The sequence below is a fragment of the Thermobia domestica genome, chromosome 10 (assembly GCF_964235325.1).
Source record: "Thermobia domestica chromosome 10, izTheDome1.hap1.1, whole genome shotgun sequence".
NCBI classification, from domain to species: Eukaryota; Metazoa; Arthropoda; class Insecta; order Zygentoma; family Lepismatidae; genus Thermobia; species Thermobia domestica.
In genome coordinates this window covers 15,341,364-15,368,496 of record NC_137463.1, presented here as the reverse complement: position 1 = coordinate 15,368,496, position 27,133 = coordinate 15,341,364, and the positions used below count along the sequence as shown (strand labels likewise).

Below are 27,133 nucleotides of genomic sequence, written 5' to 3'. Positions count from 1 at the left end.
CAGTTTGTTGATGTAACTAAGCCTGAAAATGAAATTATCTTTATGCTTTCTAATGTCCGCTAATTCAAATTTCTGCATGAATTTTCTTTGATATTTGAATAGGTATATCACTAAGTTCCCGCATTTCCTTACACGGTTTTCTTCTTAACATTTTTTAGATACCGTATTTCGATCATTAAGCATCACGATTTACAACACTGCTTGGTATGGCTTCCATGTTTAACAGCGTTCTTATTTACTTACAAGTGCAGACTTTGGCATTACTCGAGCAGACGGTTTTGCCAAATTTTGACACATTTCTTACCTCTTCAGGGTAGGTTAGTTCCTTGTATTTCTTTTAGCACAACATGCACTAAATGAGGAGCGCCATTACTTCTTGCAGATTGACTTTAGGAGAGCTGTATAAATACAATGCGGATGTATGGCATAACTACAGTGCATAAAACACGATCCAACTTGTACTAGGTGGCCACTAAAAAGCACGAATGCTATCCAACCTCGTCATGAAAGGAGTGCAGCAGGAAGCCCCGAGCGGTAGCGACAGGGTATGTTTGTAGGGAGCAGGCGCGTCATTGAGGGTGATATATGCAGAAACTAAGATAATGGAAGGACACACTTACAAATACAATACTTTCACTATGACTCAAAATTCATTTCAATATGCTGTGCACTGATGATAGTACTTATTATATTCATATTCTCATTCCTTCACAAAAAAGTGTCACATCACATTGTACCTAGCTATAAATTTATATTTGGTAGAACCGTCTGCTCGAGTTAACCCCCATCCTTGGATTACATATTGTGTTTTGCACATTTTACAGGTAAGATCCACATATATTCCGACTTATATGCTCCTCTTTCGAAATCACAATTCATATTTCTTCCGTAAATTTTACAAAACTGTGACCCCATAAAATAGGATAGCACCCTATTGAGAGAAAAGTAAATGCAAGTCATGGTAATATCAAGTCTGCAATCAAATGAAGCCAAGTTTCTCACGGTAGGCCACTGTTATAGTGTTCCCAGCAATTTTATATCGGAAATCATTTGCATATATTGTCATTAAGAATATAATAATGTATCAAGTACAAGTAAGTGCTAAGGGCGAATACATAGTCAGTAACAAGTTTGACACAAACCAGATTTTTATATGGAGCATATCCCTTATTCGGCAGTACTTTTAAAATATTACCTCATAATTAAAAAGCAATAAAGTACTTCAAAACAGTTTTAATTTAGTTTAAAAGGGTTCTATTAAAATAGTAAAAGCTATACATCTGCAACGAATATCGTAGTCATATTAGAATTTCACGCTTTCGTTATACTCTTGATAAGCATTTACACGTGCTTGAATAAATAAAAAATCAAGGTAAACTTCACACATGGTAAATAAAATATACAAATTACAATCCTAAACTATAAAATAAATAGTTAATAAATGTAATACTTTCAGAATTGTAGATTACCTCTTCGCTTTTAATAACTTCTTTGAACTCTCTCTTAATCCTCTGAGCAGCAATGTTAGCCATGCTTACACAGTTTAGTTCCAGAAGCACTAACTCATTGCTAATTAGTGTGAAAAAATAAGTTAAAATTTTTCCCAATAATTCAGCTGGGGTAAAAGAAATATACTAGTTTCTTTACTGTTATACAACATCTGCCTTCACTTTCCTCCATGCACCGCCTCGAACATCTTTGCGACTCAGCAGTAACAGGAAGTGATGTTTAGTGTCTTCCGCCGTTACGTGATTGGCTGAATCCTTATTTATCTTCTTTCGTTTCTATCTCTCTCCACAGTTATGCCTGTTCTGTCGGAGCCAGTGAGGGCAAAGAGCTTAGTGCGCGTAAAACCAGAAACACGAAAACTACAAGCCAGAATGCCGAATATAAAGGTTTTTAGTGGAACTTCTCATCCTGATCTAGCTCAAAGAATAGTTGACCGACTAGGTATAGACCTGGGCAAAGTCGTAACCAAAAAGTTCAGTAATTTGGAAACATGGTAAGTAAAAATATTTTGGTTACCGATCATGCATGCACACGCTGTTTTTCTATTTCTTTATCGTTTATTTCTTAAAGAGTATGTATTGTTGCAATGCTGCATGCATGGTGTGAAAATATGAATTGGATTTCGTAATATTAAGTTCCATGTACTAAATGTACAAGTGTGATTTAACACTGCGCAAATATGAACTGGTGCAATCCGCATCTAATTTTACCCTTGTACGAAAACCTATAAATTGCTTAGAACCTTTCAGAATTATATTCTTACCTTGTTTTTAATGTGATAGTTATATATGGTACGTGAAACATTGTCAATTATTAATGTAATCGGTACCGGTATTAACAATTTTCAGGTTTTGTAGAATTATCTTATTTGATATGACGTGCACTTTACTTAGGTGGTAAGGTTCGGAATTTCTAAAAAAGGGAATTTAAAAACATACTATTAAACAGTGCTGTTTAAAGTATTAGCTTTTTTTCTTCAAAGCTGTTAAACCTTTGCTGTTGAGACTTGTCTAAAAAGAAGCTCTCTCCTTTGGTGCAAGCGGTCCCGGGTTCGATTCCCCGTGAGGACATTCAGTCGGAAAGACCAGCCATCTTGAGTGAAGTTTTGGTAATTGAGGTACAATACAACAGATGATCGACACGGAGAACAGATGGCCTTGCGTTCCATTTACACCAAGTGGGGCCTTCAAAATAGTGTTCAAACATGAAGAAAACGAAAACCACATTTTTGGAGTTAGGTTCCTCTGGTTCTTACGCGACAACATGGGGGATGTGGCGGTAAACTGATAAGCAAAGAAGGAAGAAAGCAGCCAGGAATCTTTTGTTTGGTACCATCCTGATGAAAATGATCAATATTCAGGAAACCCTTCGGTTATAGTTAAGAAGCCGTACTTCCCATTTAGGGAAGGACGAGAAACGCCATACTTTCAGGCATTATTCATTGACTATCTAGGATGTTAAAAAGTAGGTAATAGACTGAGTTCTTGCCCTTGTACTTAGCGTGTTTAGGTAGTGCAACAGTAAGATGTATCCTCGTGCACGGGAGATGAGAAGTAGTTGTTCTTAACTATTACCCCATCTTATTAAAAACACATCATTCTAAGAAAATAATATATTTGTCCTCTCGCCTGTAAACCTGCGAAAATTGAGTTATGTTCCCCTGGTTCCCATGCGACGATGTGACGGGCTAAAATGGCTATAGATGCCGAAAACGCAGAAGTAAGGATAATGTGTGCATCAAATGAATCCGTGCAACTTTGAAACTATACGTTTGAAATCTATAGGGTATGTATGCTTGATGAACATTCGACACATTGTGCTTTCTTTATCAGAGCTCAGTACTGAGCGAGCGATAGCGAGTAAAGACGGGCTAGTCCCATGGGATGGCATTTAGTATCTCCTCCAACTCGTTCATGGTTCCAGAACGGAGTACCTTGTTTTTGTCTAAATTATGATAAAGGTAGAAGTACAAGGGTCCTGGAGGCTTCTAACTCCCTTCGCTAGTTCAGCTGTATTTTGTAAAGTAACACACTGTAAATCTTATATGTGCAAGATTGGGGAAGGTACTAAATATCAGCCGTCCCATGGTTGATTATAACTAAATAGATGCGACACATTGCTCTAGAACCCTGGCATATAGATGAAGGTAGGTTTGTAGCCAACTTGGTACCTTTCTTTATCGGAACTCAATTCACATAGTAATGCTGAGCGAACGATGACGAATAAAGACGAGTTAGTCTCGTGGTTGATTACAACTCAATGGATCCAGGCCAGGATTCTAGAACCTTGCCCATTGTAAGTTGTAAGGAGCCTCGGGTTATGGAGAAGTACTGTTATTGAACCTGTTACGTCAGGTGCACGTTAGTATACGTAGCCATAGAATAACGATGGGAGAACGAAAAAGTTATGGCGTTAGTTCGGTGTAGGCTTGAACCCCAATCTCCAGGCAGTGCTTTTGTTGGATTCTAAGGCCTGTGACAAACATCTTGGCATTTCAGCTAAACGAATAAAACGCAAGCTCTGGTGTGACGTTGCCAAGTGGTAAAGAGGTGTAGCTATGGGTAAGCAGACAAACTACAGCGCGATCAGGTGGCAGGGGATAGGCGTGGATGTCTGCAAAATAAACGTGGCTCTACTGCTGGCCTCTCATTTGCCAACAGCATTTAAAGGGAACTTAAGCGCCGCCTTCGAATGGCAAGATGTTTGTCACACCGTTTACAAATTATCAGAAGATGGTTGAACAAAAAGGATTTGGTAAAGGATCACATTGAAAAATAGTCGTCACCAGTACCGTAACCAAATAATTTATTATTGTTGTTATAAGTTTTTATTGTTTTGTTTAACGTCCCACTGTATACTTCGAGGCAAAGGGACATGATGATGAACAAAGTTGTAGGTGGGTGGAATCGAAAGAACTCCGATAAAACCTAGGCAAACTGTGTTGGCTATCACAAAGTCTGCTTGGCGGGAGCTGGAGTCGATTCAAGGAAAGACCACTACAGTCCCAGCTAGAGCAATTGCGTTATAAGGAATTTGGCGGCCTATGTTTAGTTAAAAGGATCCAGCTTTATTTTTGAAAATATGATAAAATATCGCTAGTTTACTTTAGGTTATTAGGTTTGGTTTGGTTAGGGCTAACTACTAGTGTATTTGTGTTCATATTCTCTAATGCGCGGTACAGCATTTTGTATTTCATTTCTACAGCACGTACGATTCCTTTCTTAAATGATACAAAAATCAATTGCAATTCCTTTACTTAAACACATTTCTCCTGTAAATCTTGCTCTTTTTACGTACTTCTGGACCTCTTCCACTAAAGATAACCCTTTATATGAGATTATATTGATTTTCAACTCTTTTAATGATTTCTGATGTGACTGATCTTTAAATGTTCGGCTGCTGTCACATCTTCGTATTAGAAGAAAGAAAGAAAGAAAAAAAAATGAGCACTTGCTATTAATAAGGGTTATTTATGAATTATATCGTTGTATTTAATAAATATAAAGGTTTGGTAATTTCAGCAGTCCTTTAGGTTGCTATGAAGTGGTTGGTGTTCTCGAACTAGGAATAGAGGATAGTGAAAATACTGACTGTTGATTGTATCTGTAAGAGTTTCTCTGAACAGTTTCGGTGAAAATTTTAGAGAAACAATCAATTGAATTCATGTTTTTACTCATTTCTTTAATGATTTGTTTAAAATGAGATTGAACGTAAAAAAAATTACATGAAATCCAGTTCAATGGTTAATTACGATGATAGTTGTTATTTAGAAAAAAATTATATATATATATATATATAACACTTTCTGTGCGAGCGGGCCCGGGTTCGATCCCCAGTGGGGGCAGTCGATCGAAAAAGTGTAAAATGCTTTTTAGGCCAGTCATCTTGAATGAGGTTTTCCGCATTCACACCAGGCATGTGCCGGGCGCTTTCTTCTTTCTCTTTCTCCGGATAGTGTGCTCTCCGAGGGACGTCATCACTCAAACGTGACGGCTAAATGGCCATATATGCCGAGAGCCTAGAAATCTTAAATCCTTATAAACCAAGGGATTTTCCTTATCATTGTGAGTTAATGATCGTGGTATTAAGAAAAGTGTGACCACGAAAACTAACTGGTTAATCATCCCTAGCGAGATAAACTGGTTTTTCTTTTCTTTCTGCAAAAATTCTCTTTTAGAAAATTTGTGGTAGGGCCAACTTCTCTAATTAAAACATCTGCCTAATTCGATTTTTCTATTGTTAAAGTAGCTTGAAAAATCAGACATTAAAGGGTGAAAGAGAAATTGTCGGAAAACTTTTATTGACCAAGAAGAAACACAGGGAAAAAAGTAAATAGGAATTCCATCCAACTCCTTCCAAGTGAACTTTGTGGTGGATAATCACCTTGTGCGTGGATTATCTGGGGGTTTTCCCGTTTCTTCCCACTTTCTTTATTCCACCGTTTTCCTTCATTTCTCATCATCACCGTATACTTTAGCCTAGCCGGCAAAACCGTGGGAAGTAAGGCTTAAAGATTTCATTTCCACCCAGTTCCCCATATTTATGTTTTCGTTGATAAGGTTTCTTGATGAAATAGAGTATCATTGACTTAAATTGTGTTTGTTTCATAGAATGAATAAATCTTTCGCTATAACATTCATTACACCAGTTGGCCATTCGTTGGCCACACTTATAAGGTTTACGTGCGATTTGTCTTCAGTAAAGTACAATGGTTTTAAAATTGCATCGTGATCGTGAGTAATTGGTTCTAATAATGACTAAATGTAAGTAAAAATATCGTCTAAATGAATATGGCAGAATACCATATGATGATAAGATATTACATAAAATCTTTAACACGATTATTTTGCGATGCTCGTTCCTTAAGAAGTAATTGCTGTCGTTTGTCGCTTGAGATTTTTAAAATCCTAATCAGGTGGCTGAATTTTCCTATCGTAACACTTAATTCCTATTTCGTTAGCCTTAAAAGGAATGAATGAAATTTCTAGTGTAACGCCCCATGATTGTACCCTTAAGCTGAATAAGACGGACGATTATTGGGCAGGGTTGGCTGGTTTAAACCAAAAAACGAAAAATGTCCGTACAATGTAATAATGTTTACTATTGATAAAATACATCGACATGCCGTGTTTTTGTTAGGGGAGGGGGTCGTACAAACTCCACGAGCGGCATTTATTGAAATCAGAAGTATCTTTGATATCTATTTATGTATAAAAGGGTCAGAGCCAAAGTAGACTCAAATAATTCGTATCGTTATTCACTTTTCTTACTGATATGCCAATTAAGTCGTTGAATTTCTTTAACTTGGAGTAATAAAAGTCGTAGTGAACTAACTTGGACTAAATTATTTCTTCTGTACTCTGCAGTATTTTGAAATTGTCCATATGTAATTCTGTATAACGGTTTCACTTGTGCAAACGTTTATCTTTTTGTCCTTCTGAAATGCCTCTTCACAGTTATATTAACAAGTATGTAAAGATTAGTACAACGTATTTTTTATCAGGAGGCCAATCGTGAGTGAGTTGGCACACGTATCGCATTTGTGGCCAATTAGTCCCTTTTTCGAGTTCAAATGGAGGATAATTTCTTTCGGAAGGCGAGCAACGGCTTGGATTCCGCTTTAAGCTTATGGGTACCCTTCCAACAAAACCCGGTTGTTGCATAATGACACCAAGGGAAAACAAACATTTCTATCCATATGTGATATAAATGCATAGAGCAAATTATTTAAAGCAAAAGAACCAGGTTTAAACCAAAAAGACAGTTTTCTTTTTGTTTGTTTTTTCAATAAAACCATTGTTTTTGCCAACCCTGTTATTGGGAGTATCCGATACTGGAGTAATTGGTGGGATGAAGATGTGGGAAGAAGGGGAAGAAACTTGAGAGAACCCATGAACTCTACTTTGTTAAGCACGAAAGGACTTGGCGTGAGATTGAGTCAGACCAATAAATCCACTAAATGTAATCGCGTGATAGCGAGACGAACCGTTGATTTGCTGCGGGGAATCCCTCTTGCCAGGAGTGAGGGCTACTGCTGAGTCAATGTGCTCCATGCCTTTCTAGTTCTTGGGGCCCCGGTGGTTCAGTCATAGTCCGTTCACCTCTGGTGCGCGGGGTCCCTGCTTCGATCCCAGCTCGCGCCAAGTGGATTTTGTGGCGGACAAACACCGTGTGCGTAGGTTTTCTCAAGAGTTTCCAGTTTCCTCCCACTTTCTTCATTCCACCATCTCATTCATTTCTCATAATCACTGTCTCCTTTAGCCTAACCGGCATAACCGTGGAACGTAAAACAAAGATTTCATTTCCCTTTCTAGTTCTGATTAACATTTACCTTGATTCATGAGCTGTTTGTTAGAAGGAGAAAAAATAATTGTTTACCATGAACTTACGTTATTTCATTATCTTTTTTTGTCTAGTGTGGAAATTGGTGAGTCTGTTCGAGGCGAAGATGTATATATTGTTCAGAGTGGAAGCGGAGAAGTGAATGATAACTTAATGGAACTGCTGATTATGATAAATGCCTGTAAGATCGCTTCAGCGTCACGTGTAACAGCCGTCATCCCTTGTTTCCCGTACGCAAGACAAGACAAAAAGGATAAGGTGAGTGTATGTAGTCTTTTCAATGAGAAATCTAATTGTATAGTGACGGCTGTTAATTTATTTGTATAGTGCAAAAATGGTAAAGAGCGTATTGGAAAAGTAGGGTATCAAAATATACTTGTTTAGTCCTTCAGGAGAATGATTTTAAATTTAATGGTACAAGAGGAAAGAACTTCTGTGCGAGACGAGTTTTGGTTTTGACACGAGAAACCTGGGTTCGATTTCCGGTAAGAGCTCATAGGTTCGGATCCTACGTAACGCTTTAGGTCCACGTCATACGGTCTCGCTGCTGAAATGGACGCTAAACTCTCATCAATTCAAACTTGCAAGAGGCTTATAAAGCTAAGAGAATGAAAGCAACAAAGGCATTACAGTATTTAAATGCAGTTCGGTATACGAGTTGAGCAGGTTTAGACAGTTGCAAATAAAGGCATTTTGTGTCTGTTAAATAAATGAATTGTACAGAGATGTACAGTCTTGTTTTGAAAAGGCATGGCCTCTTCCTCTCTATGGAAACCATTGCACTCTAAATTTGAAGTTTTAGTTAAACAAATAGATGTTTTCTTTCATCAGTTGGGATCTTTATTTACAGTCAAAGTATTAAAATTCTCTATGCGACTATTAGAATATGACATTTTAAAATACAATGGGTGTCAGGAGTTTTTGAAAAGACTGTACAAAAGGGAGTTTTATGGAGATTTCAATAGCTTCTGCTTCGAGTAGTGTTGGTGTTCTGTTTTTATTGGGAAACGATTGACATAATATACTGGTAGCAGGTCCAGGTTGCTCTTCAAAAATGAAAGAGTGAGATCTTTGAGTTAGGCTAAAGGATACGGTGATGATAATAAAAAGGTGTAATGAAGAAAGTTCCGAGAAAAAAATATGCATACGGTACAGTGTTTATCATCACGAAGCCCATTTGACGTGAGCTGGAATCGAACCAGGGTGTCCATGCACCAGAGGTGAACGCTCTACCACTCAGCCTTTCGGGTCATTCCTAATTGGAAGTCTGCGAGAATGCCGAAACGACTACTAAAACCAAAAGCAACAACAGTGGATCGTTCATTTAGGATTGTCATACCAAATGGGATCTCATCACATTAAAGGTTAGTAGACAGTATAAAAAGATGAGCCAGGATCTTGAAAATCGATTCGCTAATCATACGTCAGCCAGTTGAAAGTAGGTCTGCGTAGCTAGGGCTGTATGTAGGCAAAGACTCCGTGCTTATATGTATAGAATTGTTTCCAAATCTGGTATAAGAAGCGTAACAATTGTATTATTAGATAGCATAGACATAACCATAGTTATTTTCTCTATGACATCGGTTATTGATGTTTCTGTAACGTTTTCTTTTACCGTAGCAGTGCGTAGATCAGTCATCGTCTTTGTGGAAAGTATGTAGCAACGTTCTTGGGTGGTCCTTTTTATTTGTAGATACGTTTACATTGTCATGACTAACGTAATTTGGAACAGGTGAACAATTAAGGTTCGTTGCAATGAACGTGCTCTAAACATCACAAGCTGGTGCGTAACTTCAGAAATGCAGCAAGTGAAGTGAGTGACGTACGAAGAGTGAAAAAATGTACGACTGAACCGAGACTCGAACACAAATCCTGTCGTGCAATTCTTCATTCTTTATATATCAATGAATATGCACCCAAGAGGGGTTTGGTGCGATATAAAGTTGGCTGTTTTCTCAATTTGTCATAACGATATGTAAGATGAAGATTTCTCTCTTTCAAGAAGGTACGACTTTAAACTTAGGGAAGTGATGTAGCACGCTGTGTACAATTCTGAACGCTAAACAATAGTGTGTCATTTTAAGTTTTCGTTTTACATGTAAATTTGAAATACGTGGTAATCTAACGTAGTGCCATTTGAAAAAAATACAAATGTATATTGTGTTGGCAATACTGTTAATCTGATAGTGTTGCATTGTTACACAATGCCCTCTGCCGATATTTACATTCAGCTAAGCTTCAACGTTTTTGTTCTATTACTCTATAACTTGAAGAGCATTTCAAGATAATTGGCTCACCCTGTATTCAGGCTGCCGTATTTGTGAATATGATTTGTGAAACTTGCACCTTTGGACTACAAATGTAATATTGAACTTAAAAAAGAAATAGCGGGCTCTCTTTTGGTGGAGAAATAACGAAAATGTTCACTTTTTAGCCTTTTCTAGTTTCTTTGTTTCGCTTCCTGCTTTCCTTTCGTAGAGTGAATTTTATAATTCCTCTCATATTCCCATTCTACAATTTTGTTCATGATAATCCGTTTCCTTTAGCCTACGGGGCATACTCATGGGACGTAAAACTACAGACTTCATTTCATTTGTTGGGGGCGCAGTGGCTCAGTGATAGTGTTCACTTCCGGTGCTTGGGGCCCCTGGTTCGATCCGAGCTCGCGCCGTGTGGACTTTGTGGTGGACAAACACCGTGCTCGTGGGTTTTCTCGGGGTTCTCCCACTTTCTTCATTCCACCATTTCATGCATTTCTCATCATCACCGTCTCCTTTAGCCTAACCGGCGTAACCGTGGGGCTAAAACTCAAAAGATTTCATTTCATTTGAAAATATTTGATCTTTTTCCTCAAAGTCCATTGATTGAATCTGTGTGAGGATGCCAAAACATTTGTACATTTTTACAGGCGGTAAAATTGCAGCCTTATGAATTAAATTGAAACTACTATCAATGCACTATATATTTTCATTATTTATTATTACAAGAGAGCAATGTTTATTCATATCGTTTTTCAACATAGTCACCCTGCTTTTCAATGCACCTGGTCCACCATTGCACAAGCTTTCGGTATCCTCTGCAAAAATGGTTTATGATTGCGCGGCAAGCTACAAATGCACCGCTTCCTTCACCTGTTAATCGGAGCTGAATCGATGGCCTCTGAGAGCATCTGTAAGTGGACCAAACAGATAGCAGTTCGACGGGACGGAATTAGAACTCTATGCAGGATGCTTCAACACCTCAAAACGCAGCGTATGAAGAATTTGAGCGATGTGGGTGGCGGTGTGTAGATACGCATGGTCATGCAACACGAGAACGACTTCTGACCCCTGTGTTTATTACGAAACGAACGCTTACCAGCATATCACTATTACTGTTTATATGCTTTCTCTTTGCTTTCAGAACGGCTTTCTACGGCCGCCTTTATTTTTTTCTCATCTTCAGATCTCCGGCCTCGTAACTCCTTTTTCAGATTAGAAAAGAAAATCATTGTCATTTGGACCAGGTCTGGGCTTTGTAGGCTGGATGGTCTATCTCTGTAAAATCTGTCTTTTGATGTCTGCCCCGAACTTCGCGCCGTGTGAACCGGCGCTTTGTCGTGCAAAACCAACACCGCGGCTGAGTTTCCCACGACGCTTCTGAGAAACTCCAGAGCGAACCTGAGTCAATAAATTTGCGTAATATGTACCATTCTTCGTAGTCGCCGTTAGCAGATAATCGATGAACAAAATACTCTTCCCCCTGCCAAAGAAAGAAAAAAAAAAGTCGCAATAAGCTTCGAAGTAGACTTTTTCACCTGTAATTTCTTTGCGTACTTTTCTTCTTTTTTAATCCACAGCATGGACTCCTGTTTCGACTCCGGATCATGTTGGCGAATCCGTCTCACCTACATTTACGGTGGTGGATATGTCGTCGGAATCTCCCGCTAAATGCATAGATTCATTACAACTCTCCAGTCATCGTTGCTTACCGAGCGGCGTCAGCATTTTCAGTACTCAGCGCGTGCTAATTTTTCTTCTTGTACGAAATTTCTCCAGTTCGGTCTTTACTAATCTGCAGCTCTTCTGTTATCTGCCACAATTTTATTCTTCCATCAGCCAGAACTAATTTTTCGGTTTTTATGCTTTGTTCAGTGACCACCGTCACAGGACGCTCTGAGCGGTAGTTATCTTTCCATCTCTGTCAATGTTGTTGTAATGGGCAGGCTTATCTTTGATCATCGTATACGAAGCCCCAGGTTCCTTTAGGATTGGCGATGTGTTTTCAAAAATTTCTTTAGGTGATTTTTCTTTCTTCCATGAGGTATTTTATCACGGCGTGGTGCCCAAAATTGCGAAAATTTTTGGATTCAGCTTACATGGCGATGTTTGTCCTAGCACAGATAACAACATAACGAACTTATTACTGAAATGATGTGATGTTTATATTTCCTAAAAGTTCAGCAATTAGTATTATTATTAATGAGTAGAAGGAAAATCGCTAAGTGTCTCAGGGCGCGAACTTACCAGCCACCCATCGTAATTATGTCTGTGTCTGTATGTGCGTACGTTCAGGGAATATTTTGTCAACGATAAATTAGTAAAAGATTACATATACACACGGAGCCCTGCACAATTGTCTATTTGATTGCCTAACATGCATTACCTTGCAAACAGTACAAATAGAAAATATTAATTAAACCATTATGAACTATTTCTGATATATTAATCTTACAAGGTACATTCGCGAAGTGTCCCCTCGGAATTCGTGTAAAATTGATTCAAATGCAAAGTTCTGCGCGGCACAATGTGTATTGTACTATTTTTAGCGGGCAATACTGGTAATATGCATATTTATGGGCCTTCATATATCCGAAATTCAATCATACACTATTATAACGCTCGGACACAAATTGCATTTAGTTTCTTTAGATATAACTGGACGTGATTGTGGGCACAGGCAAAATAAAGTTGGATCAAGTACTGTTTCTCTGACAGATGTTACTCACCACAGCCATCATCTTGGATCCGCCACATTGGATTCAACTTTCAGTTTTTCAAATGGGAATAAGTGCAAGTAATACATCAAATTCATGAAAGATTTTCTCGGAAATTCACTGGTGTAGTGAATTTTACCGTATCTTATGCCGTTTTTAAGGTATGGCATGTTAAATCCCTCCAAGCACTTCGCGAATAGGAATTGCAGAGTATTATCAGTTACCCTTATGTTTTTAATGTTGACAAATCAAAACAATTTCTAATTGAAAAAATGCTGTAGGTATAAACAAAGTCTACAGTGTTGGTGTTGTAATCTTGTTACATTTCTGTGAGTGGTTGTTACTACTTCCATGTTACACTATAACGAGGAAATATTGTATTACGTTCAAAATACCTAATGTAAATCCAGATACGACCAGATTCCTGTGAAGATCTACCATTTCCCTATTGACGCCTATGTGTCAGTATGTATGTACGTTCAGGGAATATTTTGTCCGATAAATACGGAGCCCTGCACAATTGTCTATTTAGTTCAATATAGGTGAAGTGCCTAATATGCATTATCTTGCAAACAGTACAAGCTACAATAAAACTCACTACACCAATGAATTTCCGAGGAAATTTTATGTGAATTTGATGTATCACGTGCACCTATTCCCATTTTAAAAACCGAAAGCTGAATCCAATATGGCGGCCGAGGTGGGCAACAGGCGTCAGAGAAGCAGTACTTGATCTAGTTTGTTTTGCATGTGCTCACATTCATGACCAGTTACGTATAAAGAAACTAAAACCAATTATGTGTCCGAGCATTAAAGTAGTATATGATTGAATTCCGGATATATGAAGCCCCATAGATATACAAATTACCAGTATGTGCTGCTAAAATTAGTGCAGTACATATTGTGCCGCGCAGAACTTTACACTTGAATCCCGAATCAATTTTACACGAATCCCGAGGGGATAGTATGACCAACTACCAGAGCGAAAAATCAGAATGTCAAAAAAAGAAAAGCGTTGCCTTTTTCATATAGGTTTAATTTGTATGAAAAAATTTTGGTTTAATGATTCGTGATTTTAACTTTTAGTATTCATGGTTTTGGAATTCGTCTCAGATTTAATAAGTTAAATTATGCTTCGGTACGTATTCGGCAGTTAAAGAACGATAAGCGGATATTCGTGTATAGTTAGCCTTAGTAGATTATTTCCGTTGAAATTTTAAGGCTTTGAGGGCTCGAGCTGTAAATTTAACATATAATTCATAGCTGTAGTATGCAAGTGAAAGTATATTTATTTATTTTAAACTTTGACAAAGCGCTGTATTTTTCTCATAACTGTTCGTAGCACTATAAACAAGCATTTATTCAGGGTTGGCAAAAACCATGGTTTTTATTAAAAAAACCAAAAAAACCGGTTTTTTTGGTTTAAACCAGGTTTATTTGGTTTAAATAATTTGCTCTATATATTCACATCATATATGGACAGAAATAAGTTTGTTTCGCCTTGATATTATTATGCAATAGCCGGGTTATGCTGGAAGGGGTCAAATAAGCTTAAAGCGGAATAAAAACTGCTTCTCGATTTACATCCGAGAGAAATTGTCCTCAATTTGAACTCAGAACCAGGACTAATTGGCCAGAAATGCGATACGTCTGCCGACTCACTCACGAAGGAATCCTAATAAAAATACGTTGTACTGAAAGAGTCATTTCAGAAGGACAAAAAGATAAACAGTTGGACAAGTGAAACCATTATACAGAATTACATATGGACAATTTCAAAGTACTACGGAGTACAGAAGAACTAATTTAGTTCAAGTTAGTTAACAACGACATTTATTGGTCCAAATTAAAGAAATACAACGACTTAATTTGCATATCAGTAAGAAAAGTGTATAAAGATACGAATTATTTGAGTCCACTTTGGCTCAGACTCATTTATACATAAATATATACCAAAGATACTCCTCATTTCACTAAATGCCTCTCGTGGGGTCTGTATGACCCTCCCCCTACACACACACAAAAGTACGGCATTTCGATGTATTTTATCAATAGTAAACATTGAAATGAAACAATATTTAGAATTTTTCTTTGACTGCAATTACACAACTATAATAACTACAAAAAAATCACAAAACAAACATTTATAAACTTATATATAAAAAAGTTGCTTTTGTAGTATAATCTTTTTGAGTAATGAATGGGGAATTTAGGTCTGAATATAATACGAATAATATACGGGAGTGAAACGTGATAACCCACAAATATGTGTTCAAGATTTTACAAACACTTACACTTTTACGAACATTTTTCGTTTTTTGGTTTAAACCAGTTGGTTTGTTTGAAAAAACCAGCTGGTTTAAACCAGCCAACCCTGCATTTATTATTCCATTATTTCGACATTATCTAAAATATGTCGTATACCTTTATTGCACTATACCGCCATAGTGTAATATCATATCGTAATGAGTAAATAGGCCTGAGATAATATTTACCTTTTTCGCAGTGATTCAAAGAAAGTCATTGTTCTGAGTTACTTGGCGGCCTTGTCAAGTAAGTGAAATCAGTGCATTGTTCTTATCTCTTAGTAGTGATAACTCACTTTCAACTGTAATAATAATGTAAACTTCAGATTGTAAGAAGCCACTGTCGCGCTTGTGATTGGTACGTCATTGACTGGTCCGCGGTAACACAGTGGTAGAGCGTTCACCTCCGCTCCTTGGGGGTCCCTGGTTCGATCCCCGCTCGCGCAAAGTGGGCTTTGTGGTCGACACACACCGTGTGCGTGGCTTTTTTTCTGGGTTTTCCCGTTTCCTTCCGCTTTATTCATTCTACCATTGACTTCACCACCGTCATTGTCGCAGTCTGCTTTAGCCTAGCCGAAATAACTGTGGGAAGGTTTCGTTTCATTTCATTTGGTACTTCACTGACAGTTTTAAGCTGCAGTAGTTTATACAATATGTATGGGCGAAAGATTTCACGTTTCGTCATTTTTTTTTCTTTCTTTTGAGCTTAAGGAGAGACGGTACAGTTATCGTGAAAATAAAACTCGAATTTGATGTCGAAAAAGTGATTTTCCAATGTCTGTTCGTCCGTTCGTCTAGAGACCCTATCGTTCAAAATATCGACACCAAATTTTAAAGTGTCAGTTTTTATACGATTCTCCGGCAGGGGTTTCGAATTTTCTTCTTACCTAAAAATTATTATTTTCATCCTCTAGTTTACTAAACGATCACAATAATAGTAATAAAACTTGATTTTTTTCGAAAACAGCTCTAATGACTGTCATCCCATAAATCAATGTTCATTTACATATCAATATTATTATATAAGTCGTTTTTCTCGGAAAAATCCAGAAGTGGTAATTTATTTTTAGGGAGATTTTCACAAGAAGGACTCAGGCGTTTTTGTTCATGAACCCCCAACCTAAGCTCGATCAAATTTTTAACATAGACGAGGTTTAAGGCTAGGATGGTTTGTATCATTCCACTTTAACTGTACAATATAGGTTTTTTTTTTAAATATAATGATAAAAAATGACCGATATTAGTGCCGAATCCATAGTTTTCTGGGTCGCTGAAATGAACAATTGCATGCTGGTGCCGTTTAAATCCAAATTCAGTCCCGCAACTTGGAGAGGGGGAAAATATATAAACACGATCAAAATTAGCCGATATTAGTGCCGCAGCCGTAGTTTCTGGGTCGCTGAGATAACAGTGACATTTCCGGACCCGTTTGCATCAAAATTCAGCCCCGCAACTTGGTAGAGGTGTATATATATATATATATATATATATATATATATATATATATATATATATATATATATATATATATATATATATATATATATACAGATAATCGAAAATAGCAGATATTAATGCCGAATCTATAGTTTGCTGGTCGCTGTGATGAACAGTGACTCTTTCGATGCCGTTTAAATCCAAATTCAAACCTCAACTTGCGGGGGATACATAAAAATGATAGGAAATGCCCGATATTAGTGTCGAATCCATAGTTTTCTGGGTCGCTGAGACAAACAGTGACACTTCCGATGCTGTTTAAATCCAAATTCTGCCCGTTATGTCTAACATGGGACGTATTCTCTCCGTGTGAAGAACGGGTATTCTACTAGTGTGATGTAAATCATTTTTCATTTAACAATTCAGAAGGGTAGTTTGCTTTTGGAAGTGTAGTTCCCAGATTAATTTCTCAAAAACTACTCATGCAGTTTTTGTAATGTATGTATTTCATAAATAAATGTTCCAGTAAGAACACTTTTCGTTAATTATCTGGTTCATTTTAGCTTTGCTTAAGTAATTCAAAATAGAAATTACATAGTCTCTGACCAAAGCACGATGTTTTTGTTAAAATGTTGATGTATAACAGTTTCACCAACTAACTTAACTTTTTGGCTTCGTCGGACACATTAAATTTAATTAGCGAAAAGTTTCTTTAGTTGGCGAAACTGTTACACTTTGCTATTTTAATAAAGACATTGTACTTTTGCTCAAAGACTGTGTTTTATGTATACTTTTCATGGAAAAAATTTACAAGGGGTAGTTTATTTTTGGGCGTAAGTCGTCTTCTTGAGGGCATGAAGTGCGAAGGTAATATAAGAGCAATTATTGTAATGGCGAAAGATGCATTTAGAAAGATAAACAGAATTTTGTCGGTCCTTGACTCTTAAAAGGATCCGTAAGATGTTTTATATTATAGAGTATTGTATGTGTTTGTGCAGATACTGGATATTATGCAGAACTGGTGGAGAGAAAAACAGAAGGTTTTGAAATGTGGGTGTGGAGAGCGATATAGTGAACGTTTTAGGTTACGTCCAACGGTTGTGTTCTTTGGGCTAATGGGGGAATGAGAATGTGAAAGGAAACGCAAAAGCCCTGGAAAAAACTCATCGACGCGATGTTGCCTGTCAAACTCGTTTGGTCTGAGATAGAACCAGTAAGCCTGGAAGCATTAGAAATAGGGGAAAAAGAACAGTCTTATATGTAGAGACCGGATGTTTAGGCATCAGAAACCTGGAAAATAGGCAGGCAAACAGTCATTTAAAATTTAAAAAATAGGTACTAAAATATAACTCGAAATAATGAAGATAAGTATTAGTACAATTAAAAAATAAATTCAAATCTTAGACAGTGCTCAAAGAACATATAAACATACCTATTTGTTAATATCTTCTTTTACTCTATATATAAAAACGAAGCATGACATGCATTCCAGGCATATTTTTTATATTATATATATTATGTATTATCAGGGCTTGGAAAATCCACTCACCTGCTCGCCAGTGGCGAGTACTTTTTAACATTTGGCGTGTAAAGTCTGATCAATCAAAAGCAGTGGCCGCCATACAGCTGCACATATTCACAAAATGTTCAAGAATAAAGAGCAGATAGATGTCACTCGTTTTTATAGTTGTAAGAGACGTGCCAATAAAAAAAATATATTGATACTGTGTCGCAAAGTGATTTTTGTGTAGTGTGGCTAGTAGATTTTTGGCTGTCTAGTACTTGCAAGCAAGATATTTCAACCCCTATATATATATTATATAAACTATATATTTTCCCAATAAAGTATTATTTTGAAGAAACTGCATAGGATAGGCAATATTAGCCATTAAAACAATTTTTTAGGGGCGAAATAGGCAAAATAAAATTGGCTTAAATTGAAACTGACTTTAAAACTTTATTTTTGTTCGTATCTTTAATATTAAAGAATAGGCATTTTTGCCTAACATCCGGTCTCTATTTATATGTAATTGAAAAGAAACTCTGCATAGGGAATATGGTAAGGCCTACGATGGCAGGTAAAGGACAGAGGAGGAGAGAGACCACAGTTGTTGGATGATACTCAAAGGGAGAATGGCTACGTGAATACGAAGGGTTTAGCTGAAGACCGTGGTGTATAGAAGCTTTTTAGTTTGTGGCAAGTGACCTGCTAATAGTGGCAGAATACACATATGTAGATGTTACTCTAAAACAATAAAACTCCTCTTATCTAAAGACTTTTACACCATTAGCCTTCAACGCATGACTCGCGGGTCGGACCTAGGACGCGTTGGAATATTAGTGGCTCGGCGTAGCGTAGTTGCTGACGCTCTCGCTTTTAATGCGAATGGTTCCTGGTTTTTCCTTATTCACACCAGACAAATGCCGGCGTGGTACCTAACATATAGGTCCCAAGTCGCTTCCTTCCTTCGCCAGTCCTTTTTTCCGTCCGCATCCCCGATAGTTTGCTCGCCGTGATACGTCATCCTTCATACATGACGGGCTAAGTGGCCATAGATGCTGAAAGCCCAGAAATCTTAAACCTTAAATCCGTTGAAAAATTAAGTACTTAATATAAGAACTTGATAAATAGAATCAGTACCTTATAGTTCAAAATACCGGAGTACAGCTAAGTGGCCCGCGGTTGTTATTGAAATTAAGTAGTCCGTACTGCCTGGCGGAGTTAAGACCTTGTATAGCCTGTTTTCCTATACGATCAATGTGTCCAGCCTATCTTAAAAACTTGTTTACACCGAGGGTATCATTGTTAATAAGACATGTTACTATCAACTGTCAATAACGTGTTGACAACGCTTGTTACTAAAATTGTTAATAACAACAATTTTCCGATTGCTCTAGAGTCGGTCCGGATCAAAAGATGCTGGTAACTTTTTGTTCGGGCTGGCTTCGGAAAATGAAATGGAATCTTTTCAGTTTTACGTCCACAGTTATGCCGACTAGGCTAAAAGAGACGTTGATGATAAGTGAATGAAAATGGTATGAATAAGGTGGGAGGACGCGGGAGAACCCCGAGAAAGCCCAAACATGGGGTTTGTCCACAAAGCCCATTTGCGCGAGTTGGAATCGAACCAGGGACCCCACGCACCCAAGGTGAATGCTCTGCCACTGAGCCACCGTGCAGAGCTGGCTTCGATTCCTGGTTTTCCAGTGAGGAGAAAAATGGAGAAGGTTTCACGAATTTATAAAAAAAACGTGACACAGGTGAAAGTTATCCAAATCCCTGATTTATTTTAAAGATACTGACATACAAGCAACGAAAAAAAAAATGTTAATTAGGGTGCGAAAATTATCTTACTAAGTGATTGTCTTTCGATTTTTCAAATTAGCATCATATACATGGTTTGAAAATTGTTATTTTCATACTACATAAAACATGGGAAATAGTGATCGCGTACGTAACGACATGTTAGTGTGAATGTTTATTATAAGGAATTCTCATTGTGCCCCTAATCTTTCTGCACCCAGCATTACCCATATGTTAGGTAGGGTCGCATGACATTCTAGGGTGTTAAACATTACACACACTACTACTTGTTTGTCTGTTATGAATGGGATACTTTAATTATGCACTTTTCTGTATGTTAGAGACAATTCTTATACTCTTCCATACTACCTAGAGTTTTTAAATGTTGTGCAGATACGTAAATCCTGAGACAATACAGTATTCTCGCTTAGTTTTCGGCGTAGTTTATCGTTTCAATATAACATAAATTCTTACAAATTAGCATTAATAATTAATTATTAATAAATTAATTAGAATAAATTTGTACATAGAAAACGTCAGGTAGTTAAGAATTGATTCAGTTCATAACTAAGCATTACTTCAGTAGGTAGCCGTGTGGTTCATTGCTGGTTCTCGAGTTTTGTGTGTCTCGAACAGGAGTACTGTCGAGTAAGAATAATGAGTCATTTCTGTAGTTTAGCGGTTGACGGTGGCTTAGAGGTAGGGAATTCACATTGCGCTTCACATTAGTGAAGAAAGTCTCCAGTCAATTGTTGACCAAATTTATTTCATCAGTGATATTTGAACTGACAAATGAAGGAGATCCTAGTAACTTGTATACAGTGGTGTATACTGGTTTGAAGGCTTGGGCTACTAAGCATTATAGCATTATTATTATTATTATTATTATTATTATTATTATTATTATTATTATTATTATTATTATTTCCACGTTGTAAAAGAGTCTTCAAAATAAGAAAAACCTTACGACACACTTTCCTTTTATCAAGTAGATAAGTATGATTTTCTCTTCACTAGCAAGACATTAGTATTACGGAAAAACGGTCGTACATTTCTGCCTTCATTTGTTCCGTGAAGTATCCCTGCATTTTGCTTTGAATAGGTGGTAACCCTACTCAATAGAATGAATCGAAGCTGACCGAGTAATAAAGAACACTGAAATAGGCGATTAGCCAACGAAGGAGTCTGAGTCTGTAAAAGCCTTGGTAAAGGAACGTAAACAAGTATTTAAAACGGCATTGCCAACTATCGCAAAATAGTATAAAACACAAAATTTCCATTGCGTTTATGCAAACCGCTACAGAAAGGGGCTCGATGTCCGAGTCAATTCCCAAAAAGACTCCCAAAATGCATTGCCTTACTCGTATAATTTCCCCTTACTCTTCGCTTACACCCAAGAAACCGATTTATCTAGAGGCAACTGCTGTTACCTGGCAGCCAGTTACACGCTGTAGGGGAAGGTGGAGCGAAGGGGAATGCGCCGATAGATTCTTGCTGTAGTAGCTAGAGGGTGGTTACTGCTGCGTTGTCATATCGAAAACCTTTAACCCTTAACTAAAGCCTTGACAAACATCTTGGCATTTCAGCTAAGCGAATAAAACGCTAGCTCGCGCGACGTTGCCAAGTGGCAAAGGGGCGTGTTATGGCTAAGCAGACAAGCTACAGCGCGATCAGGTGACAGCGATAGACGTGGATGTGTACTAAATGAACGTGGCAATACCGCTGACCTCTCATTTACTAGCAGCATTTAAATGGAACTTGGAGCGCCACCTTCAAATGCCAAGATGTTTGTCACGCCGTTTAGTGTGGTGGGTATCTGCTACGCAACTAGTGTGGTACGGGTCAAAGTGACCCAAACAATTTTTTAAGCTAAACATACTAAATATAAAACACGAATAATGTGAAAATATTTTTTAATGTTTGTTCGCACCTATCGCGTCATTTGTGTGTATTTATTCAATTGCAAATTACAATACAAATTTTAGGAAAGTATACTAACCCGTACCCCAATGAAAAATATAAAATCAAAGTCTTACTCGTTACAGCGATCTGACCCGTACCACACTAGTTAAGGGTTAAGTTACCGAGACAGACTGCGTGCAAAACAGTTCTCAGAATCTTGTATCATTGAAAGAAGATACTAAAGTAAAAAGAAAAAAGTATCGATACAGTTTAGTTTAGATTATAATAGCTTTATTTTGTAATATTCTAGGGCTAAAACCGGTAGCCCTCAAATACGCCACTGCTTGTATATGACTCCTGGCAGCGGTACCCTTCCTAGGCTTCATTACCCGGCAGAGTTTACCCTCTCCCTATACTGGAGCTAAGAAAAAATAAGTTGTGATTCAATGACACATCTTTTTTAGCAAATTGTGGCCCAATACAGTCCCTTACATTAGGATTTTACGTCTCAGTGCAGCCCCTCAATTTGTATTTCGCTTCTCCCCTTCTTCCCCGGACAAAATTTTCTGGAAGGAAGGCAAATTACATTCCGGATAGAACACAGCGTTTTTATCCATGTTTGTGTGATAATGGTAATCTGTCAATAGAATTATACTGCTCGGTAACAGGAAATCATGCAAATCTGTTGACGTCGCCCACATTTGGTTACTGCAGACGGGTCATTCAACACGGCAGATAAAAGTTTGTATACAGAATGTTTTCATCTGCAGGTGGACAGGACAGCTCAGTAAGCAGTGAATGATAAGCTTTCTGATAATCTTTCTTCCTGCAGGCATCTGAAGAAGACGATCGCTTGAAGCGTCAACCAGTGACTGAAGTGAAATCAAATGAATGGAAATTCCGGGTAATGAATTTGCCTTGCTTTTTCTTTCTCAGGGATAAACAAATATAACTTTTGGGTCTTTATAACCTGGGTGGTTGTAGCATGAACACGTGACGTCATCAGCGAAGCATTTACATTTTTTGCGTGTCAAGCAAATACGATTGTGATGAGGTCAGAGGTTGTAAGACCATTATTGGGAAAGAGAAGCATGCCTTGGGGCCGTTTCAGGGTTGCTTCAATGATTCTAATTATGGCAGGAGCTGAGCTAGACATGCGGAATATCCCATCAAGATCTGTCGTCTGCAAGGCACTCTATGAAGTGCAGTTATGATAAGAGAGTGACTTTGCATGATTTTGTTTCATTGCGGGCACTTATTGTTAATAGATAAAGGTATTTCTAATGTTATTTAAAGAGAACCGTTATATTAAAAGGGCCTACAAAAACTCAGTCTGCGATGCATGTCTTAACTTCTTGTTTGTGTTCGTCTTTTGTTTTCAGATGACACGGTTTTTAACATGTTTAATACGAATATATTAAGTTTAAAATTGTTGCTTATTCACATGAAATTCATCTTTGGACGATAATTGACTTTGAACGTAACATCGCAGTCAGTGACTGCACTAATCAATATTTACATCTGCTCCGACTTATCATTTGCAAACTACAATGTTTGTCTTGTGGGAAATTGCAATGCAAATCAACTATGGCGCGACTGCAGTTTGGAGTGAATCACGACAGCAAGAAGCTCCACTGCTGCAGAATCTCCTCATATTTTTATTTTTCGTTATTATTAATTATTAAAATGAAAATTAAATTTGTATTTTTATGTCCCAGGATTTTGCCTTGTAGGCAAAAGGAGGTGATTAACCCTTTTACGAATCTTGACTTTTTTATGTAAATTTTAGACTTTGTCAAGTAGATAATGCTTCATTGCTATTTATCGTAGGATCATGGTTCATTTCTCGTTTTTTTTTTTTTTTTTTTTTTTTTTTTTTAATAGAGCATCCTTTTTCAATAGTACCACTCGATTGTCCGTATCATGCACCTGAAATGGAAAAATCGGGGAAAACCGGAAGTCTTTTCGAATTCACTTTTTCAAAAAGTTTGCGCCCCTCTGGCCCGGGCTTGGGTTGACGTAGGGATTTTAAAAAAATGAGAAATACTATGGGGTATGTACACATTGCGTGTACAAAATCTCAATCTGATATCTTGGAAAACAAGTGCGGGATTATATATATATATATATATATATATATATATATATATATATATGGGTGATTCCACGAAAAAGGGAAATTTTCTGTCACGGGCATTTCTTCAAACTACTACTAGAAAGAATCACCTCATTTTTATTTTGTTTGGTAGTAACCGTCACAAAGTAGGTATGCCATGTATAACAGTTTGCAAATATAACACGAAACATACGTAAAAAAATAATTATTACCCAATTTCTCAACACCGTGGGCTGTCACAGACTACAGTTGACTGATTTTAATCAATAAATTACAACTGAAGTCGCAAATCAAACATCATTTAATGGTAATTAAATGGAAGAGAACACTTCAATGTTTCGGTTTTGTGGAAAGTAAACCTTTATAATGATTATTTTCGAAAGCTTGACTATGCTTCGTTTCTGTCACCTCTATTTCATCTCAACTCCATGGCAATAGAAAAAATTATCATTGCTCTCAACAGATAGCATGGTCGACCACATTGGCAACACCCACAAAAAGACAAGGCAGATATGTTTGACTGAAGAACAGAAAAAGTTGTGTGCATGTGTTAAAAGCTATAGGAAAAATATTTTTGTGTGTGGAAAGCAGGTGCGTATATTAATTGATACTCAACACCATGGTATTTATTACTGAATGTATTTGTATGGTATATACCTTCTTTCCCTTGAGGAACCTACGCCTTAACGTAGGAAATTCGTACACAATTACTCACATGTACTGCTTAAAAAGTGGGCCGGTAAAGATAAATTATATTCGATTTTCTCAACTCCATGGTTCTCAACTCCGTGTCCATCTGAAAACTAAGGAATCCACGGTGTTGAGACAAGTTCACGGAGTTGATAATCCTATAGTGTTTGTTATGCTCATGCTCTTCCAAATATTTGTTCTTTCAATATATTGATAGAAATAAAGCTCGTTTATGGTCTAGTGACTAGTATGCTCGCCTTTCGTGCGTGGTTCTGGGTTTGTTTCCCGGTGGAAGCTCAAAAATTAATGGTGTTTACTTCGCACAGTGAGGCAATTGAAAAACTCATTTGAGTAGAGATGTACTGAAACCTGATCGCGCAGACCATCGCAACGGTCGTAGGAGCCGACACGCTGACCACGTGTCATTCACACTCAAAGGCCGGCTGGTGGGTCCTAGCCCATTTAAGGAGTGTTTTGCGGAAGTTCAGATTTGGGGCTGTAAGGTAGCCAGAGGTAAAACTTCAGTCAAGTCAAGATGGATGGTATCTGTTTTTAACTTATTGACGTCTCAATCTTATGATCAGCTAATTGTTTTCTTTTCAGGGATTGTCGAAGAGTCTGAGGGCAATGTACGGACAGTCAATTTTATGACGCGGATCGGGAGGAATTTCTCCTGGCCTACTAAGCCTACTAAACTTTAAAAAGCGTTGTCAGTTATCATTCTGTGTAGACTAGAACAGCCCTTCCCTGTTTCCTGAAGACATTTCCTTCATTGGAGTGGAAAATGAGGGCTACTTAACAAAGAACATCGAATTATCCAAAGAAAACAGAAATGATGAGTGCCTTACACTGTCATTTAGTGTGCATTATACAGGGCGTTTCAAAACAATATCGACAACGTTTAGAAGGTGATTCCTAACACCAACTGCACGGTGATTCCTAACACCAACGGTATTGCACTTTCGACGTGTTGACTTGATCACACAGAGAAGACTGACGGTTTACATAAGCTCAGAAAACAAATGAAGTAGACAATAGACAGGTTTAGTGACTTCTTCGTAAGCTTATGTGAAAAGTTTGTCCTCTCCAGATGATAGTCAACATATTGAAAGCGCAATATTTTTTCAATATTCGATAAGTGTATGTGTATTTCTTTTTTTCTTATTTACGTCACATATTCATATATATATATATATATATATATATATATATATATATATATATATATATATATATATATATATAAGGTAAACGCGCCTGAATTCGACAGGCACCCGAATTCGACATACCTGAGCTTAAATGTTGTGAAATAAGCGTAAGATGTCATCGCTCCGATCGTGAATAGAAGTGGCAACATTATGGGAGTGTCTTTTCTCGTGTCAAAAGTGCGGTTACAGTAGATAAGTCATACGCATGGAGAAAAGAAGTACATTGTTGTGTGTGTGATACACTCTTCGAGAAAAAACACATAATCTTAAGAAAGACGGCAGGTTATTTTCTAAAGACTTTTATTAAAGTTAGGTTTGCTTCAAGCAAATAGTAGTACTTTAATGTTGTAAAGGAGATTCAATCAGTGCGTTTTGTTTTCTTCTGTGAGGACAAAGGTTGTGATGTAACATGAACGGGGGGTTGTCGAAAACACGAGCCTTTATTTGTAACGTGAACCGGATTTCGACAAGATTGTCGAATTCATGCTCAGTAGTGCAAATATAATTTTAACTGAATATCTAAACGTACAAATATGTTCAAAGTCTTTCATAAAGCTATTTGTTGCATAATTCTCCGATAGTTGTAACCTCAGTTCGATATGGAATGTCGAAATGAGGTTCCTGCATGTCGAATTGAAGATCATCGAAGTAACTACTCAGTTCAGAAAATTTAAGTTGTGTTCTTTTTCCCGTCTGATAATTTCTGCATAATAATAAAACAATATTTGAAGCTGAGAAGAGATTACTACTAATAATAATGCCGACTTAATGTTTTACATGGATATAATTGAAGGTGTCGAATTCAGGTAACGCAACTGTCGAAACCAGGTGAAGTGTGTCGAATTCGGGTTCCATTGGCGAGTTCCAGTTTCATAAAAAATTTTAACACTAGCATTTGAGCCTTGAAGTGACTTTTAGTATTAGTAGAGACTGTACATTTCAAGGAAAAAAATGGGCCAACACCGACCAATATTATGGCCACAATAGGCAATTGATTTTGAAAAACGTCCTTAACCTGTCGAAATCCGGTGCGTTTACCTGTTGCGGAGTATATATATTTAACACTAGTACTCCAGAAAATATATACACTCAATTTTGGAACCTTCATTAGATATATTTTCATATGTTCGCAGTATTTTCTGGAGTATTTTTGTATAACAAATTACGTGTCATCTAGTTCGTTAGAATTTTATTCAACATAAGGAGAATAATTCTAACTTACAAAAACTATTGGAAAATTATTTCAATTTTTATGTAAATTATAAGCTTAATCACTTATAAACCAAAACTTATCACCCAGATGTATCACGTTTCTCAACTCCACAGCAATTTTCAACTCCGTGA

At 37.3% G+C, this 27,133-nt stretch overlaps 2 protein-coding genes across 4 annotated transcripts in view; one reads left to right on the top strand and one right to left on the bottom strand.

Moving 5' to 3' along the window:
- The window catches only part of Ubc4 (ubiquitin conjugating enzyme 4), a 36,336-nt gene extending 34,598 nt beyond the window's left edge, over positions 1 to 1,738 (bottom strand). Inside the window, exon 1 of the mRNA XM_081727752.1 lies at positions 1,470 to 1,738. Coding sequence (XP_081583878.1) covers positions 1,470 to 1,532 — 63 coding nt within the window. The 5' untranslated portion in view covers positions 1,533 to 1,738. The remainder of the gene's footprint in view (positions 1 to 1,469) is intronic.
- Prps (phosphoribosyl pyrophosphate synthetase) overlaps positions 1 to 27,133 on the top strand; it is a 93,752-nt gene that overhangs the window by 4,399 nt on the left and 62,220 nt on the right. Inside the window, exons 2-4 of one of the 3 annotated variants that reach the window (XM_081727746.1) lie at positions 1,801 to 2,002; positions 7,926 to 8,109; positions 22,608 to 22,679. In XM_081727746.1, coding sequence (XP_081583872.1) covers positions 1,801 to 2,002; positions 7,926 to 8,109; positions 22,608 to 22,679 — 458 coding nt within the window. Of the gene's footprint in view, positions 1 to 1,800; positions 2,003 to 7,925; positions 8,116 to 22,607; positions 22,680 to 27,133 lie in introns of those variants that run through there. The other 2 variants (XM_081727748.1, XM_081727747.1) reach the window with 2 other exon arrangements.